The sequence below is a fragment of the Arthrobotrys flagrans genome, assembly GCF_004000055.1.
Source record: "Arthrobotrys flagrans strain CBS H-5679 chromosome Unknown unitig_1, whole genome shotgun sequence".
Taxonomy (NCBI): domain Eukaryota; kingdom Fungi; phylum Ascomycota; class Orbiliomycetes; order Orbiliales; family Orbiliaceae; genus Arthrobotrys; species Arthrobotrys flagrans.
In genome coordinates, this window is record NW_027137556.1 from 5775961 (window position 1) to 5794407 (window position 18447).

Genomic DNA, 18447 nt, shown 5'->3' on the forward strand with positions numbered 1-18447 from the left:
GAATGTGGAAAAGAGAATATTTCGACCCCGCGGACACCGTTATTACTTTTTCCCCAGCTCTCTTTTCATAACGACCCATTTAACTGATGCATATAAGCCAAATAAGCCAGTCCTGAAGGCGTATGTCGATCTCGAGATACCATGATATCACAAGAAGAAAGTTTGTCGGAATTCGAAATGCCCGTTATTTCCAGCCGTCCTCAGCTGTATCGATATGTATTCAAATATTCATATCTCCTGGGAGTCAATAATAGTAGTTGATATTGCCCGACTCCTAACAAGCCAATACGAGATGTCCTATTTTCAATCCAAGAGGTGCCGTTTTTCCGGAGTCGAGTCGCCTGAAATGTAATGGCCAGATCTCATGTGGCCCGGGCGGCCCGTGCTCGCCGCGCCACGTGATTATAGCGCAAAAAGTGTTGTCGTGGTCTTCAAATGTTTGTTTTTTTAGAAACTACTATATTTGGAATGAGGGCTCAAAACCTATCTGCCGTTTGCCTGTGTTGCCCTCGCTAAGCCTGCCACTACACCGAAATCTTCGCTCTCATGCTGGCAGTACCATCATCAATCTCTATTCGAAGAATCTCCATATCTCGAATTATCCGACAAAACATCATTCATAATGCCAGTACGTACCGACACCCTAATATCTCGACGATCAAAGCTGCTTGGAATCGCTGTAAATTAGAAGAGATGAGGAAATCACACGACACCGAAGATTGGATGAGAAAGACGGATGGAAGCAACTATATCTTGGGAATCATGGAAGAAAGACAACATTCACCGCCGACGGAACAACCTCCGCTCTATTTTGTCCCTCTCCAGCCTCTATTTACAGTGATTCCCGAGCTTGCCAGGATCGATCGATATATTAGACTTTTAAAATGAGATGGGATAAAAAATGCTGATAACGACGGTGAACAGAGCCAGAAATCCTTCCGCACAAAGGTCAAGTTGGCCAAGGCCAAGAAGCAGAACAGACCCATCCCACAATGGATCAGATTAAGAACAGGCAATACCATCAGGTGGGAACTGGGAAATCATATCCATATTGAATCATGTTGAACTTAGGATCTAATGTCGAAAAAATGCAGGTATAACGCCAAACGCCGACACTGGAGAAAGACCCGCATCGGAATCTAAACGATCTCCATTGCGACTGTCTTTTTGCTTTTACCCATCGTCCTCCTGTCCAATACCTGCATCTCCTTCCTACCCTCGGAAGACACACCTTTCAATCGAAAAAAAAACAACAACCCTCATATAATAATTCCGACTTTTTTTTCCCTTTCCTTACTCGCCTTCATAAATATTTCCGACCTGAAAGCATTGAAAACCCGATAGAAGGATTTATGGTCGAAGCCGGGAGCAGGGGGTTGGCGATTCGGATCACTTTTTTCCTTTTTTTTTTCTCTTTACTTCGGTGTATTTATGAACGAACATCCTCCTTTTTTCGAATTGAAATGGGCATGAGACTTGTGTTCAATGGGGCCATGCCGTTATGAAACGAACATTTACGTACCTCCACACACAACATCTATACGTGGTAACGAGACTACATTATATGCATGAAACTAGCCGTGGTATACTACGAGGCTAGGGTTGGCTAGTATTTGTTTACATCAGATGTCGGTAAGCGCTTAAGCTTACTAGACTAGTAGAGCCCGTATATATCTCGGACATACGACTGAAATACCAGCTCTCTATAATATAAATCCGTTCTCATAAACTCCTCATACCCACCACGGGATAAATATATATTAAATACCTCGGTATCTATCTACTACCCAGTTGGCCGGGGACCTCGATCAAGAGATTCAAAAGAGTGATATTGACAAATTACTTTTTGAAAAAAAGATGTCTATCCAAGGGTTCGCAATCCCTTATGCTTCCCTACGGCAAGCTATCTTTGCGAATTCACCTCCTTTCGCGGATTCATATAGATTACAATGTGACCCCGCATCGATCTAGATTTCGTTCTTGAGCATCCACTACTCCGTTCTCTCCCACGTCCCCGAATCTGTCATTCTTCTGACAAAGAGGCGGAAGAAAAGGGTTAGGATATATCAGTTCGAAAAGATTGCTTAGAATGGTTGTTATTAGAGTGACGCATGATGTGAGATCCCGTAAACCAAATACCCCATCAGATGAAAATTGGTTTTCCAAACACCTGTGCATACGAATAGGGGGTAGCCGGATTTAGGAATACAAGAATTAGAAAAACTGTCATGTTTTTTCTTATAGAGACAGGACGTAAAGGAGTACACTTTATGCTTGTGACTTCTTAAAAGGTCTACCTATAAATAGCCCGAATATGGTCTGGTGATCTAGATATACTATAGCTCTCGCCAGAGTCGAAGAATTTCGGAATTCAGTACGACGAACAATTAGATATCTATGTTTTTCCCCTCGCATTATGGAATGCTTTTATATTAGAATAGTTAATGCTTATGAATTTATTTTGTAGCATAATAATGATATTGATATCTATCTCAATTAGCTGTAGATTTTGTCGATACAGTGTTGTTACTGTTGCAAATTATCTCCTGCTGATTACGGCAGCTACTAAGAAAGGAAATTCCATTCAGGTTTAAGAAACCAGACTAGTATAAGAAAGGCTGAGCGACTCCATAAAATGACTAACCCGTGATAGTTCTCAGGCGAACTAGCAAATTTGCCCCGGTGTCCTCCAAGAGTTGCCATGTCGAGGAAGAAAAGCAATATGTCAGTTAGCAGCTGTCGCATGTTTGGGGGTCAATTTAGTCTTCGGATCCAGCGGGTTTGGGCTTGGCACAGTCAGCGACAACCATTCAGAACAGCCGGGTTTCAGTTTAAGCATTTGCATTGCGTTCATTCCGGAGTTACATTTCTCCACACTCTTTATTCTCTTTGGTTCTTTTATTCAGCGGATGCTTAGTTTTGCTTTCTTTCCTTCTTCCTTTCCATCTCTTCTTGTAACTTACCCTGTACATATATATTTCGTGGGGAGGCAGTTTAGCTAGCTCTGTGGGAGCCCCCTGCGACGCTCGTTCACTCGACTGTCCGTGGGGTGATTCATTACCCTCAAAATCTTCAGCTCTAACCACATCTCCAAAAAACCTCAGCCGGTACTCGTCATCGGCAGTCTTCGGAATCTTTCCATCCTCAAAAAATGGGTCGCATACACCCATCTGTGACTTTTCTGGCACTGATAGCCTCACTCCCGCTCTCCCGCGCTCACGATCACAAAGGCGACGAAAGGATCAAGGATGGCGACTACATCTCCTACGAACCGATCGATGCAATCCTATGGCTGCACATCCTTTCCATGATCCTCGCCTTCGGCATCCTCTACCCGCTAGGAATGGTATTAGGTCTCACTCGAAACCGGTTTCACGTTCCCGTACAAATCAGTGCGACATGTATTGCTATCATGGGATGGTTTTTAGGCCACGGACACGACGGTAGACAGTTTGAAGATGGGAACATACATAGTGTCTATGCTCCTTTTCTGGGACTGGGCGTTGTGTCTCAAGTCGGGATGGGGATTTATTTAAAGCTTCATTTGGAACGTGGGTGGAATGGACGGGTTAGACGGGTTGTGGTACGGATTCATAAGGTTGTTGGGATTATTATGCCGATTGCTTCGTGGGTTCAGATGATCTTTGGAGGAATCACGGCGTATGTTTACTCTTCGCTTCGGATATTTTCAGTTGGATTTTTTGAAGAAGCTAATTACTTGGGGGGTTATATAGGCTCGGATTCTGTCATACGCACCATTTGGGACAGTGTTTGGCGCACTTTATTATGGGAGGGTCGTTTATCGCTTATGCTATTGTGATGACTTTGATGACACTGGTCGGGCAGGCGTGGTTGAGACGACAAGGACGGGCGCCGGAGTTTTGGGATTCATTGGTCATTGCGGTTTGGGGGTTCGTGAATACTTGTGAGTTTCACTTTTTCTACCTGAACATCTAGGGAGGCCCTGCTGATTTGGGTTCTTTTTGGTGGACGACAGTTACGGAACATCGCTGGGGCCAGCCGTGGAGCCATGGAGATTACCAACATACCTCTATGGGAATTGTCTGGTGGTGCGCTGGTTTGCTCGGTCTGTGGCTCTCGAGGGGTAGGAATGGAGAGGCAAGAAGGAATCTTATTCCTGCCATTGTGATCTTTTTGACCGGTTGGGCCATGGTACGTCCCTGGAATACATGGGAGGGTAGACATAGATGGGATTTGGAAGCTGATATAAGAGTGAACAGTCGTCCCACGTCCAGCACCTCGAGTTCTCGACAAGGGTTCACGCGGTGTTCGGGTATACCCTCATGGCGGCCGGGCTTTCAAGAATGATTGAGATTGCGTTCGTATTGAAGGATCGGACGTCCCGGCCGAATGGGGAGCCGTCGACGTTTCAACATTTGCCGCCTTACGTACGAATTCCCCTCTTCAAGTTCCAACGGAGATGGTTTTTTTTTGGCTAACAGGGATTGAATAGTTGCTTATCGCCTCCGGCTTCCTCTTCATGGGCGCAAACGAGGAACAACTGCAACTACTCTTCGACTCAGGCGTCGATCACGTTTCGTACTTGCTGGTACTCTACTCGCTCGCATTTTTGTTATACCTTTTCGTCCAGATTTTGATACACATATACTCCACGAATACGACAGAGAAGAAGGAAACAGGATCGATCGGAGTTAGGAGTGGTAATACGGGCAGAAGAAGGCCGGAGTTGGCACCCATTGAGACTAGGAGGGATGGAGAGGAGTATGAATTGGAAGGATTGATTAGCGATGACGAGGAGAGGTTGGAGAGTGCGTTGACGAGAGTTGGGGAGGGGAGTCCGCCGTTGAAAGAGGGGAGGGCGTGATGTGGTTATGTAATTGATTACCTTGCTTTACTGGAGGGAAGGGGAGGGGGTGGATATAGATTGGGCCGTTAACGCTACGATGGGTTTATGGCTCATGATAAGACGTCTTGCTGTTTTGGCGGGCTTTCTTTTGCCAAATTTGTGGCTTATCGTTGGATTGTATTCTATTGGATGGTACTTGTGCATTGCTTCTTCTTTTTGCTTGGGGAGTATAGAGCGTCTAATGGTAATTACCTGGATGGACTACAAAGAATTACCCACCTTACAACTCTTGTTTTGCTTGAACAGTTAAAATTTTGTGAAAGTAGAGGTTTATATTAAAAGTCTATTCTAGTAATACAGGGTATGGGAAAGATAGAAGAAACGAAATACTTCTTGTTATCTAAATCTATCAGGGTATCAAAAAACTCCGGAACGCCTGCCCTTTTTCACATCTATCCCGAACAACCCAAAATACTTTTGACAAAGCCATACAATACACCACTTTTCTATATAAAAAAAGAAAGAAAGGAAACTTTTACTTCAACTTCCCAGTTCCGATATCCTCAATGATTTGTAAAACGACGGGAAGAGCCTCTTCGATCATAAGATCCTTATCCCTGCTCGGCATCCTCCCGAGCACATAATCCGCTACCGCGTTTTTATCTCTACTCTCCGGCCTCCCTATCCCCAACCCAATTTTATGCGTGGTAGTTTTCTGTCCCGCCAGACTATCGCGTATAGAACTCAACCCATTATGCCCACCCGCAGACCCATCCTTTTTATATTTAACCTTCCCCACAGGTTTTTCCAATTCATCGTGAAGGATGATTAATGTCGGGTTGGGATTCGATGGAGAGGATTTAAATATTTTCCATGCCTTCGAGACTGCGGCACCGGAGACGTTCATGTAGGATGTTGATTGGAAGATTTGGGTGGTGTAAGTTGAACCCGATGGACCTGAGGCTGTTGGGCCGCCATGGGGTCGGGATTGGGAGAGGGGGGTTGTGGTTAGATGCGGGAGGAGGATGTGCGCTGCCGAATGGCGGGTCGTCAGGAGGGTTCCCGGGTTGCCTATTGAGCAGAGGAGGAGGGAGCGGATTGTAGACATTTCGGGGTCTGAAGTTGGGGTTGAGACTGAGGTTGAAGAGGAAGACGTTGAAGTTGAAGATTCTGCGCTCGAGAGGTCGAGGTCTGCGGTTTCTTGGAGTTGCATTTGTTGTTGTTGTTGGCGGCGCTGCTGTTTTCGCTTGCCTTTGATGCCCATCTCGGCGGCGCGGATTACGTAGATTAAAAATTAAAAATTATATTGGTAAAAGTTAAGGAGACCGAAGTGAAGTATCTTTTTTTTTTTTAAGGGTATCTTAAGTAAATACGGTAAACATGGGTATCTTGGTTTATTTTAATTCAGAGAAGGGTACTTCTTTGTCGTTCTTATATTTACAATTTTTTGGTTGTCCGTTGTGTTTCGCCCTGAATCAAGAATGATTAATACGAGGTTGTGACTCGATCGATATTAGTAAGGCTGCGCAGGCTGACTGGAGGTATGAGTCGTAACCTACGACACCACGGCGCCGGCGCGGCCGCGGGGCGAAACAGTTTGAATGATGTCAAGGCGAGTGAAGGAAAGGGCACTTTTGTGAGACGGGATCGTTTGAAGTGTTTTGTTTCTTGGTAAGGCGGTTCTTAATTACTTTGGAGTCAAATGTTTTTTTATTTGATTTGATATTAAAATTGTTTGTGGGGGTGGTTTGGATATTTCTATGAACGTTTGTATCGATATTCCCAGTTCACTCGCGTTCTCGACATAATTTAGTTTCTAGATTGTGACGATTGCTGCTATGCTCAGAGTATGGCCGACGATTTTATTTTAGGCTTCAAACGCAGGATGCCAAATTTTGGAGTGGAATGTTGAAGGGGAGATCTCGAGGCTGTATTGCGTCCGCTCGAAATGCATGCGGCACCTGTGTCATGCTGGTGATATCTTTTTATGACACATTTATCTGAAACCTGGAGTCTTCATTATCCCCATCGAATGAGGAAGAGGTGCGGCGAGTCCCGATCGATCGATAGTACTTTGTGAGTTTACCAGTGCTGGTATTTGAGCTTGATGGCTATAGCGCTAGGTTTGGTTGAGATATCGATATCGAGGGATCCCGGGATACTGTGAAAACCAGCCAAATGCGACTTGCTGACTGGGTTCATGCCGGCTGCTGTTTATTCCCCGGACACTCCCGTAGCGTAAAACGCACTTTCTTCCCTTTCTTCTTCCTTCCAGGATCCTTTGCCGCCTTCTCAAAATCCTCCTCTGAATCGCTTGACTCGGAATAGGAGCTACGAGCCGTTGACGGACCAAAGCCGTGGGAATATGAGCGAGAAGTAAACATCGAAGGCCGTCCCCTCATTTGTTTCCGCTCCCGATGGAAACGATCGAATATAGCCCCAATAACGCAGAGAGATACCCAGAGGAGGAGAAATAGTATAAGTATTGCACCCCATACTTTTCGCGAGAAGGGGGTGCCTTTGGATATGATTGTTTTGGCGAATATGTCGTTGGCCATTTTTATTTATTTTAATTTGCGATTGTCGTTCTAGATGTTGGATAAGATATTAAGATAGAGTGTTTATATCAGGAGGAGCGATGTTGTGATGTCGCCGATTGGATCCGGGATCATAGGGCTGAAATAGGATAGAGCTCGCGAAGATGGACCCGGGCGAAGATGGAACCGAGGTCTAGATCTCGATTAGATACTTTCATTTTTGACTTGGCTTTACCTGCCCGAATGTCACTGCAATTGCTGCTTCCTGAGACACATAAATATATCAGATATCAACGCCTTGATATCAAGTCTTATGAGAAGCAGAGAAGTTTAAGAGAAGACAGGAGGAAGAGAAGTGTTGCGTGTGGTCACTAGCCACAGCACCCGTCGCAGCTCAAAGTGTGGCTCAGCCCAATGGAAAGCTCCCCTTCAACTGGCGACTGAGCAGCCACCGATCTGTCCGTCCGTCCAAAAGCGTCTGGACTATCTTCAATCAATCGACTATCTCCGTCCCTCATCGACCCTCCGCTTTGTCACCATTCTCTACCATTACATTACCTCGAGACCACTCCCAACAGACCGATACCCTCTGTCGCCGACATCGATTACGTTCTCGTATTCAAACCAACCACGTATTCCAAGCTAAGCTTCCCCTAAACGCTTTCCCCCAGCCGAAACCAAAGGAACCACAAAATACCCGGGGTAAAAAAGGACATCAATCCCCACCCCGTTCCACCGGGAATGGCAACCCTACAAAACGGTCTCCCGGAACGGGACCCCCGTCGCGGCCGTGACCCTTACCAAAGAGGCGGTCCCCCTGCTCCAAATGGTGCAGCTTACCCCACAGGTCCTAGAAGACAGCCCCCTCCTCCCGCTGGATATGATGGTCCTAGGATTGATACTACTCGGAGAGGACCGTATGGAGATGGCCAACTGGAGCCACCGTTGACACCTAGGGGGTATGGCAGTTTGAGTGGACAAGGCGGTAGCAGTAGCGGTGGGAGGGGATACGAATATGCGAATGTTAGTAATACGGGACGAAGGCCTTCGGAAACTCCTAAAGACAGATCAAAGTCGAGAAGGAGGGGAGAACCGGCTTATCAGGATGCGAATGGGTCGGCAGAGGGGGTTGCCAGGTTAGCTGGATTAGCTGGTACGATATGGCGATTCCATAGAACCTGGGATTTAAAACGGGGAGAGATACTAATTTTTGGGCGATCAGATGTCCTAGAAACAATACGACGAGATTGGGACTTCATGACTAAAGATGAATGCATACCGGTACAGATCGCTCTGCAGCTCAATGACCCGAGTTCTCTGGGTAAAGCCAATCGGCTTCGCGACTTTAGAGTCATTAAGAAGAACCTTGAAGGTGCCTTGCAGGCCGTTGTCAATGGTAGGATCCTCGACCCCTAATACAGCCCATGCGACTGGGATTACTGATGATACTGCTCGTCTAGAATACCATCAGGGATTCAATAGCTCGATCGGTACATACCATAGCATCATGCGACACATAGGCACATCGGCGGCCAAAGTACAAGATCTAAAACAGCGAGTCTCGAGTGCTAAGAAAGACTTAACATCCGAGAAGCCTGAAGTCAAGAATTTGGCAGTGGAAAGTCAGATCTATGAAAGCATGCTCCAGACGCTATCGCAAATGTACGTTCGGCGGGCCATTTGGGGCAAAACAAAGCTAACGATCCTGCGCATAGTGAACACCTCCGCGATGTCCCCGAGAAACTTGATTTAAGAATGGGCGAAAAACGCTTCCTGACAGCTGTCGATATTCTTATGGAGGGTTTGAAGAACAGCAATAAGCCGGACTTGAAGGGCATAGGGGCGCTGCAAGACCTTAGACGGGGTCTGTTAAACCAGGAAACCTCACTGGCTGAAATTCTGGTCGAGGAACTACATTCGCATCTCTATCTGAAATCGCCATACTGTGACGGCAGATGGAAGTCATACTCGAATCAGAAGGACAATAAGACCTCGGACCAACTGCTAGGAGGCGGCGTTATTCCACAAGCGACAGTTATAAAGCGGGCACTCGATATATTCTTGGAAACCGAGGATCTTACAAAAGAGATGGTGGAAGATGCTTCGAAGAATATCGAGGCCGAGAGTTTGCATTACATTCGTTTGCTCATCGAATCTCTTCACAAACTTGGGCGGCTCCCTGCGGCGCTAGAACAGATTTCTCAGAGGCTGCCAGTGGAACTGAACAAAGTTGTTGAAAAGACTAACCTTGAGGTGGACTCGCGACATCCTGCGTCCTTCCGAGGATTATCGAATCTCAAAGACGGCAAGGCTATCGATGCCGTATTATCGGAAAAAGATGAGCGGGTCGAGGTTCTTAACGATTTGCTATACACACTGTTCTCAAAGTTTGAGGCGATTTTGGAGGGCCACAGGGTTGTACATGATGTCGTGAAGGCTATCAGCAAGCGTGACTGGTCCAAGGATAACACGACGACGCTTTCTGGTGGATTCATGGAAATCTGGAAGTTGTTGCAGAGTGAAACGAGGTCACTATTGCATGACTATATCACAGCGAATGAGAGCAGAGCCTCAAATTCGAATGCCCCCAAGGCGGCACAGAATTCCGTCAATAGTATCCTGGCTGCCAACTCGGCCACCCAGAAGAAGAGGGTAGGTCCTAGTCTATTTCTACAAGATCCAGAGCGAGTACTAACTTTGCGTAGCGGATGTTCAAATTTGGCGGACCTGAAAACTCAGACGCAGTGATCAAGTCGAATCAAGACGATTTAGAGGCCATCCTCAAGGCAAACGTACCCGGACTTGTGCAAGACTCTGCTGTTCCTGTCATTAGAGAGGCCGAGGAAACACAGATCAGCGATGGGTCGGCTACGGGCAGGAAGCTGCTCGTCGAATCGACGGTTTTTAATATGGGCCACTTGCTTTCGCCCTCGCTGCAGTTCTTGAAAAATGTCAAGGATATCATTCCCCCGGGGTAAGATCTCATCGAATAATATATCACGTTTACGGTGTGCTAATGGCCACGCAGATTGGGTGTTGCTCCTAGTACTTTCACATCCTTCCTCGATGACTTCCTGGTCAACGTCTTCCTACCACAACTTGAGGATACGCTACGTGAGCTCGCTGCGCAAACAACAGGAGAACTCGATGCTTTCCGGCAAGACACGCAGTGGAAGAATGTTGCGCAGCGCCCGGTCATGAAGGGAACTTCAGGGTTCTTGAGTCTTATTACAGCGATTTGCCGTATGCTGGATAGTTTACCGCACGATCAGTCGTTCAGTCAGTTGATTGTGGACTTGCTCACGGATTACTATGAAAAGTGCCATGCGTTCTTCAGAAGTAAGTTGACTTCCAAATTCGGAGCCACCCCCGATTATACTGACTTTGCCAATAGCACTTGTCCAGAAGGATCCGAACACTCTCAAAAAGAGCGCTCTTTGGGTTCTTCCTGGAGAATTAGAATCAACGATGCGTGAAATGTGGGCGGATCCTACCGCTTTCCACGATTTCCTTTACAAAGAAACCCTCATCTACTCTAAGCTTAAGGGCGCAGAAGGCGTCAGCTTCGAAGACATCATATCTGACCGTAAAACAATCTACACCCTCTGTATTCTCTACAACAGTATGGACTGGTTCTCTCGCAAATTGAAGAAACTCCGTCAAGTCACCGACATCGAAGACCCCAGCAAGGATGAAGGAACTCGGAATCGACGGTGGAATAATCTCAACTCCCAACTTGCGAGGGACTCGGCTTCTCCTGTCTTCTTACCCCTTACAAAAGATTTGGCGGAAGCATTCGATGGGGTTGTGAACACTTATTCGGAGTTGACGAATACTATCTTGTTCACGCTGAGAGCTGAGGCTAGAACTCATGCGGCGCATTATATCGATCTCGCTGTTGAGAAGACTTCATGGGTATTGGAGAATGAAGCTCCCGAAGCGGATCCTCCGATCCTGACATTGAATACCGAGCTTGTATGGTTCGACCAGGACGTAACCAGCTTGCTCAGATTCGAGGAGCAGAGGTTTATTAAAGCTGGGTTGGGTGTATACCTTGACCACTTACTTATCAGAAGCTGTGGGAAGATCAAGCAAATGAACCGTAAGGGTGTGGATAAAATGTTGTTGAACATCTTGGTCTTGCAACAGAATTTGAGGAATTTGGTGTTGGAAGATGGAGTTGTGGGTGATGGAAGAGACGAGCAGAATAAGCAAGTCGTTGCATTGAAGAGAAGCGATGATTTCTGGAAACTGTTCAATACGGGACCGGAGGTAAGCTATAACATCTTCTACACGATACCGTATTTGTGAAGGGATGCTAACTCGTTTTTCTTTAATTGATAGGATGTCCTCCAGAGAGCGAAAGACAAGACTTTGCCTTATACATACGACGAAATGAAGGATTTGGTTACGCTATGGTATTCGGAGACCTTCAAGACGGGAAATAGACGAGAATCGACCGTGGCGGCGAGACGAGGCTTGAATGATCATTTAATTCAGCTGAGTGAGTTGATGTGGGAGAATTAAAGATTTTCACATGTATCGATGGATGGCGGGGGACCCGGGAAGGTCTGGGCGTGTGGGATATGGGAGCTGTAGTGTATCATATATGGTTTCTTCTTTTACGTATGGCTCTTGTGGATGATGTTATCGACCTCCCCTTTGGCTTTTTAGCAATCACTTTTACCTCCTTTTTTTCTCTTTTCTTTCTTAGCCATGGGCAAACCATAATCTTTTGTGTATGTCGGTTAGCAGGCATGTATATATATGTTCTTACCATATAGCGACCATGGCTGGGGTTGATTCAGTCATCACTGTATTCTAGTATCAGAGAGTGAAGTGGTCGCTCTAGAACCTATATCAAACCTAACGAAGGAATGAAATGATATGAATTTCTCCTAGTATTGAATAGACCACCAAAGAAAAGGTTAGAAATTCGAAAATGCATTCATTAGGATAACTATAGCTGAAGCTACTTGGCTAGGCTTTCCGATTTATCTAAATCCCACAGACCCTATAGTTCCCACAAAGTATGCAATAATCGATGCGCATGCCCCCTCAATGCAAAAGTCCCTTTTGTCAAAGTAGATAAAAAGACTACTCGGACGCCTAAAAAAAGGTTAAGAACTCTTAATAAGGCGCAGTCTCTCTCTGCAGCCACTTCAACGCTCTCTCATCACCCTTCAAGAACGGACTAGTCTTCTCGAACACTTCTTTATGATACCCATTCAAATATTGCTTCTCGGCTTCAGTGAGGAGGCTGACGTCGGTGAGACTACGGCACATGGGTACCATAGTAACGGTTTCAAAGCCCCAATACGGCTTCTCGCCGAATTGATGATTTGTCTTCTTCGGGACGACTAGGATGACATCTATAGTTTGCTAAAGTTAGTAATGGGGTGCAATATATATATATATTGTCAGGGAAATTGAACATACTCTCAATTCGAATTCCAAACTTCCCGTCTTCGTAATAACCTGGCTCATTCGAGATCACATTCCCAAGTTCCAATGGAACCTCGGAGTACTGGATTCTAGTACCGATACCCTGAGGTCCCTCATGGACATTCAAGAAAGATCCAACACCGTGCCCTGTTCCGTGACGGTAGTCCAGTCCCTCCGACCAAAGGAATTGACGTGCGATAGGGTCGAGCTGGTACCCGCTGATACCCTTAGGGAATACGGCTTGTCCGAGGGCGATGTTGCCTTTGAGGACGAGTGTGTATGCCTTGATTTCCATTGGCGTGGGGGTTCCAAAGTGGAGGGTTCGGGTGGTGTCAGTTGTGCCGTCGTAGAATTGGGCACCGGAGTCCTGGTGACGTTAGATTGGATTTCCTTAGAGTTGCTTCGGCATGTAGCAGGAACTTACACAGAGATATATAGCCTTAGGATCGATTTTGGCGGCCGTGGGACGTTCGGGGTGGTAGTGGATTACAGCTGCATTTGCGCCTGTCGAAGAGATGGTACCGAAAGAGAGACCGACGAAGTTCTCCTTTGTCCTAATATGGCTGTTAGGTCTATATCTTCTGTATACCGTGGAGATATTGTATAACATACTTCCTGAACTCTTCAAGCTTATCAGATGCATCGACTTCATCGAGATCAATGCCTTTAAGGAGCTGTTCCTCGAGCCATGCGAAGTACCTTAATAAATATTTTAGTATTCCCGCTCTTCAAATGTAGAATTGTATATACCTACTCAATCAAAGCGACACCATCACGAATATGGCATTGTCTCATCCCTTCCAACTCGGTTTCATTCTTGATTGCTTTTGCGACGGTCACGGGAGATCTGACTTCCTCTAGTCTTTTTTCTCCGAGAGCTTGTGCAAGAGCCCAACTGGCGTTTGCTGGGAACAAGAACTTCTGAGGTTCTGCTGCATTTTCATCGACAGTGTTCTCGCTGAGGGTTGTGAGTGTTGTAAGGACTTGGTCATAGTCAACAAGTTGAACGTGCTCGCCAAGGTGAGATTCGAGTTCAGAGCTTCTTTGCTTTGGATTGATGAAGAGGGTGGTAGTAGTGGGTGTGACGATGGCATAGCAGAAGAAGACAGGGTTGAATGGAATGCTAGAAGCTGAGTTAGTGTATGCTTACAGTCGGGCTTATTACATTTCAAAATATACGTACTCGCTGCCTATATATCAGTCAACGTCTGATCAGTCTTCTATCTTTTAAACCTGAATGTTGAGAGAACGAACCTCTGATGTTGAATAACCACATAATTTCATCCAAACCGGTCAAAACCAAGCCATGGCTCTTCTGCTTGGTCAATTCCTTCCTCAAATCTTTAATCTTCTCCACAAAGTCCTTCCCGGCGAACTTCTTATCAAGGATGATAACTGGCTCAGCTGGTCGAGCTGGTCGTTCAGAACCCCAGACCTTGTCGACAAGGTTTTCGGTCATTCCAATAAGATCACCGCCGCCTTTCTTCTGGATTTTGGTTTTCAAGGATTTGGAAAATGCTAGAAAGCTGTTAATATTGATTATCACTTCTAGGACTAAAACATCCAACTAGCATACCATACGTAAGAAGGGAGGCATCAACGCCGACGTTCTTTCCTCCTGTTGCCTCCGTAGCGACCCATTCACTCCAAGTTGGGACATCAGCCATTCCCTGCTTCAATAGAGTCCAGTTTCCATCAAGTTGCTGTTCGGCTTGGTTGAAGTATCTGCCATCTGTCGATAGGGCGGCCTTATCATGGGTGATCAACGCCCAACCAGCAGAGCCGGTGAAGCCAGATATGTACTCTCGACGACCATCGCATGGCGAGGTATACTCAGACTGGTGAGCGTCTTCGGATGGTACAACTGTGCGATATCGATATCAATATACATCACTACCAAGACAGAGGGAGTGAAGCAACTCACTATAGACGTCGATGTTGTTCTCCTTCATCAAAGCCCTAAGGGCGGTAAGTCGTTCCGTGGTATTGACCATCGTGTGCTGTGACGTAGATGCAGGTGTGGAGAACAGTCGCCGTGGAAGGCCGGGAAGAGGGTTTGGTAACTTCGGCTGTTGGTGGGATAAAACGGCTAGCAGAGTCCTTGGTGACGGAGTTGGGCGGCTGTTTCTGGTTCTGGTGGAGTAGTATCGGGGGATACAGAGCCGTGATCGTGTCGCTGGGCGAGCATACGACAACGTTGGGTTAAGGCTGTTGCTAGTTCGAGTCGGCAAAGACCGAAGAATGCGAAAGGCTGCGCTTTGCATAAGACTTGACTCCAGAAGTAATAAGAATCTTGTGGGGTCTTATAAGCCTTGGAACTGAACCCCTGACCAAGCACTGGACTTTTATGTAACAATATTGAGCACTTGAAAAGGGAGGTCTATGATATTTTAGTAACCCCCACAGCAGTTAGATCTATCTGGAAGTCGACATAAACTGCCGTCAATTTCGAATTCTATACGCAAGATACGAGCAATTCGTATATCTATTGAGTGAAAATACCTCAAATCTTCAGACTTTCAGCTGACTCGAAGCAATGGGGAATGTAGTTAGCAATTAGCACGCTATTGCGACATTCTAGCTCAGAGTTTTGAGGCTATCCAGGCACCTTCCTGATATTTCCAGGTCCCTTGTCGACTCTGGAGTTTCCAATGTGGGGTGCTCCAGATAGGAACAGCTCCGGGCCTCGGCTAAGCTCGGGCCATGGCCAACCCCTCCCCCGGGGAGTTTAGTGTCTCCCCGAAGACCGATTCCCAGGGTTAGTCCAGACAGGGGTTCACCGGGCCGGACTCGGAAATGCAACAGCTCGGACCTTCTTTCAACACGTAAGGCCAAGTATTTAAACCCAAACCCTGGAGCTACTCGGCATTTCTTGAGTCATTCTAGATCTCTAGATAAAGATTATCTTGACCTTAGCCTTCCCTTTCAATACATTTTCGAACTAAAGTATTGCTATTAGTATCTAATCTCGTTCCCAGTTTAGTATCATACAATCTTCTTTTTCAAAAATGTCTGCTCCCGCAAACCCCCTCCTTAGCGACAATGTCCCCTCCCACATCTTGTCCCTCCTTGATCGTCTCCATGAAGCCTCTCTTAACCAGGAGTCCGGCCTCACAAAGGCGGACTACGAAGCGTCCGTCATTCACGAAAATATGAAGGACAAATTCATAGCCCTCGAACAAGATAAATGTCACTTTGTATACCAACTCGCAAAGGCTATTGGTGCCAAGAACATTGTCGAAGCAGGAACTTCATTCGGCGTCAGTACCATTTATCTCGCTTTGGCTGTGGCAGCGAATATCAAGGCTACAGGGGGTTCTGGGGTGGTTATTGGGACGGAACACGAACCTGAGAAGGCGGCGAAGGCGAAAGAGCACTGGAAAGAATGTGGAGATGTTGTTAGCGGGGTTATTGATTTAAGGATTGGGGATTTGAGAGAGACATTGAAAGTTGCACTCCCGGATACTATTGACTTTTTGCTATTGGACAGTAAGTATTCTTATTCGCTACGTTTGAATATTGAATTTTCGGCAACTAATATAATGGCGGTATAGTTTGGACTCCAATGGTGGTTCCGACGTTGAAATTAGTTCAACCGAAGTTTAGACCGGGGTCTGTGGTGATTGCAGATAATACGATTGGGAGTGCACCCAGCTATAAGGAGTTTTTCGACTACATTCGAGCACCAGATAGTGGTTTCACGAATATTACGCTGCCATACCACAAGGGGCTAGAGATGAGCGTTTATTCCCCTAAATAGATGCCATACTTGTGTCCTACTGCTATCTAAGAACTAGCTACTTTATGTTCAAGTACATTACAGAACGATATCAAGGTAAAGTCTCACCAATTGTCTAGAGTTCTACTACTGGTTGTAGCATCATCGCAAAGCAGTTTCATGTATTAGTCCAACTTTGGTGTAGTCTTATCAACATTTACCATAATGGCGCTCTGAATCTTATCACCCTTGAGAATGTACTCAGTTTCTTTCTTCTGATCTTCCTCTGTGATTGCGTCGTCAGAAGCATCAAGATACCGATCGAATATTTCCTTCTCAAGGTTATCTATCTCTCTTTTAATAGATCTTGCGCCTTCTTGGGCCATATAGGTTCTTAAGACAATTGTGCAAACCTCGTAGCTTTTCTCCATCCTCAAGTTGATATTACCGACTAACTTTCTGTTCTTAGGATCAAGCGAGATCGGCTGCTTGAACTGACTCTTCCTCTCCCCGATCTCGAGATCAGCGAGTACGGCTTGTTCGTCAGGTGAGAACGGAAAGAACGGAACGATCAAGTCAATCCTTGTAAAAGCAGCCTGCGGGAGAAGTTGGTTAGCTGAGCTCTTGAGTCATATATGCGGAAGAGTGGGTCATTACGTACGCCAAAAGCCCCGCGGAGAGTCTTCCACATTCTTACCACAAACTCTTGCCCTTTTTTGGCCATTAACTGCGGGGTAATCGGTTTGTTATCCTCGTAGAATCTCATGATGGCGCTATCAAGAGCGTTTGTTGCGAGGATCCAGATTACTTTGGATATATCCATCTTGATATTACCACCTCTTCGATCTGGCAGAGTTGCTATACATTGGAAGGTTTCAAAAGTTAGAAAGCAGTTGATATATATTAATTCCAAGCTACCGTCACTCTGTATTCTGAGTGTCGTAAACTTACCACCGCGCTCAAAAGGTACTAACAATGCGTTACGTATATCAGCCCTTGTTTCTCTAACTCATCGAGAAATACGATACACTGTTTGCCATTATTGGAATCTGGGAAGTTATTGACTGGCGAACCCTTTTCCCATCCGTGGTATGGTTTGTGAGGGCCAAAAAACTTGTCTTCTCGCTTTAAACTGGGCATGTTTTCGGAATGGAATGGTACTCCGAGATATCTTTCCATTTGCTTTGCTAGCTCGGTTTTCCCGTGGCCAGAGGGTCCTAAACGATGGAAGTGAGCCCGAATGGGCCGCGGAGACAGAGTTGCTTACCTGCAAATAATGAAACTGTCGGCTTCACACCCTTGTCAGGTTTTCCGTCATCAGGAGCACATGGTTCAATAGTTTATTTAAGGCGAATTCCTGGCCTACAATGTCGAAGCGTGCACGAAACAAGGGCGAACAATCTCATCGTGGGCTCTTAGCGGACTGTTTGTGGCGTTCTGTAACTTTGAAGTTGTCGCCACGGTGTAAATCGTATCTCATGGATAAATTTATGCTCTTTCGTAATTTGTTGAATACCACATCGTTACACCATTTGGCATCCTCGTTTGTGGTGACTTTATCCAGAAATTCTCGGCGAACTGCGTCCCAGGACTGTAAGTGGAATATTTGTGCTTGATGTACGGGGAGGCGGGGACGCTCGGAATGACGGATGATTTTGTACCGAAACTGAGCAATGTACGAACAATCTTAGGCTCTTCAAGAAGGGCCGCAAAAGTGGTGACTGGAACAGTGTCCACTGGCAAGAATGTACCGGGAACCATGAGCATTTCCGACAAATATGCAGTACTATTTGGGTCGGCTCCTTCGCGAAGCCATTTTTCAACTTTTCTGGCATCACGGGAATAGACCGCGTAATACAGCATTGGGATATCTTAAATTTGGATGTCTTTATAGACGTTTCTTGATTGAAGGTCGTCTG

General features: G+C 46.1%; 7 protein-coding genes across 7 annotated transcripts; 3 read left to right on the forward strand and 4 right to left on the reverse strand.

The window, feature by feature from the left end:
* Positions 1–3151: 3151 nt before the first annotated feature.
* DFL_009709 (uncharacterized protein) lies at positions 3152–4846 on the forward strand (the record flags this gene model as incomplete). Its single annotated transcript, XM_067639638.1, has 5 exons — positions 3152–3660; positions 3735–3925; positions 3998–4173; positions 4242–4409; positions 4475–4846. 5 exons carry the CDS (start codon positions 3152–3154, stop codon positions 4844–4846), a joined length of 1416 nt encoding a protein of 471 aa, XP_067487406.1.
* A 517-nt stretch (positions 4847–5363) lies between these two features.
* DFL_009710 (uncharacterized protein) lies at positions 5364–6092 on the reverse strand (the record flags this gene model as incomplete). Its single annotated transcript, XM_067639640.1, has 1 exon — positions 5364–6092. The coding sequence occupies one exon, from the start codon at positions 6090–6092 to the stop codon at positions 5364–5366; it is 729 nt and encodes a 242-aa protein (XP_067487407.1).
* Positions 6093–8106: 2014 nt separating this feature from the next.
* DFL_009711 (uncharacterized protein) lies at positions 8107–11892 on the forward strand (the record flags this gene model as incomplete). Its single annotated transcript, XM_067639641.1, has 8 exons — positions 8107–8518; positions 8588–8761; positions 8826–9027; positions 9081–10017; positions 10071–10339; positions 10394–10704; positions 10760–11637; positions 11710–11892. The coding sequence occupies 8 exons, from the start codon at positions 8107–8109 to the stop codon at positions 11890–11892; spliced, it is 3366 nt and encodes a 1121-aa protein (XP_067487408.1).
* A 603-nt stretch (positions 11893–12495) lies between these two features.
* DFL_009712 (uncharacterized protein) lies at positions 12496–14804 on the reverse strand (the record flags this gene model as incomplete). Its single annotated transcript, XM_067639642.1, has 9 exons — positions 12496–12737; positions 12805–13177; positions 13235–13364; positions 13423–13509; positions 13565–13933; positions 13994–14000; positions 14065–14328; positions 14387–14674; positions 14735–14804. 9 exons carry the CDS (start codon positions 14802–14804, stop codon positions 12496–12498), a joined length of 1830 nt encoding a protein of 609 aa, XP_067487409.1.
* Positions 14805–15818: 1014 nt separating this feature from the next.
* Positions 15819–16570, forward strand: DFL_009713 (uncharacterized protein; the record flags this gene model as incomplete). The annotated part of the gene is made up of 2 exons (XM_067639643.1): positions 15819–16299; positions 16365–16570. 2 exons carry the CDS (start codon positions 15819–15821, stop codon positions 16568–16570), a joined length of 687 nt encoding a protein of 228 aa, XP_067487410.1.
* Positions 16571–16713: 143 nt separating this feature from the next.
* On the reverse strand, positions 16714–17351 carry DFL_009714 (uncharacterized protein; the record flags this gene model as incomplete). The annotated part of the gene is made up of 2 exons (XM_067639644.1): positions 16714–17124; positions 17190–17351. 2 exons carry the CDS (start codon positions 17349–17351, stop codon positions 16714–16716), a joined length of 573 nt encoding a protein of 190 aa, XP_067487411.1.
* A 665-nt stretch (positions 17352–18016) lies between these two features.
* DFL_009715 (uncharacterized protein) lies at positions 18017–18391 on the reverse strand (the record flags this gene model as incomplete). Its single annotated transcript, XM_067639645.1, has 1 exon — positions 18017–18391. One exon carries the CDS (start codon positions 18389–18391, stop codon positions 18017–18019), a length of 375 nt encoding a protein of 124 aa, XP_067487412.1.
* Positions 18392–18447: the final 56 nt, after the last annotated feature.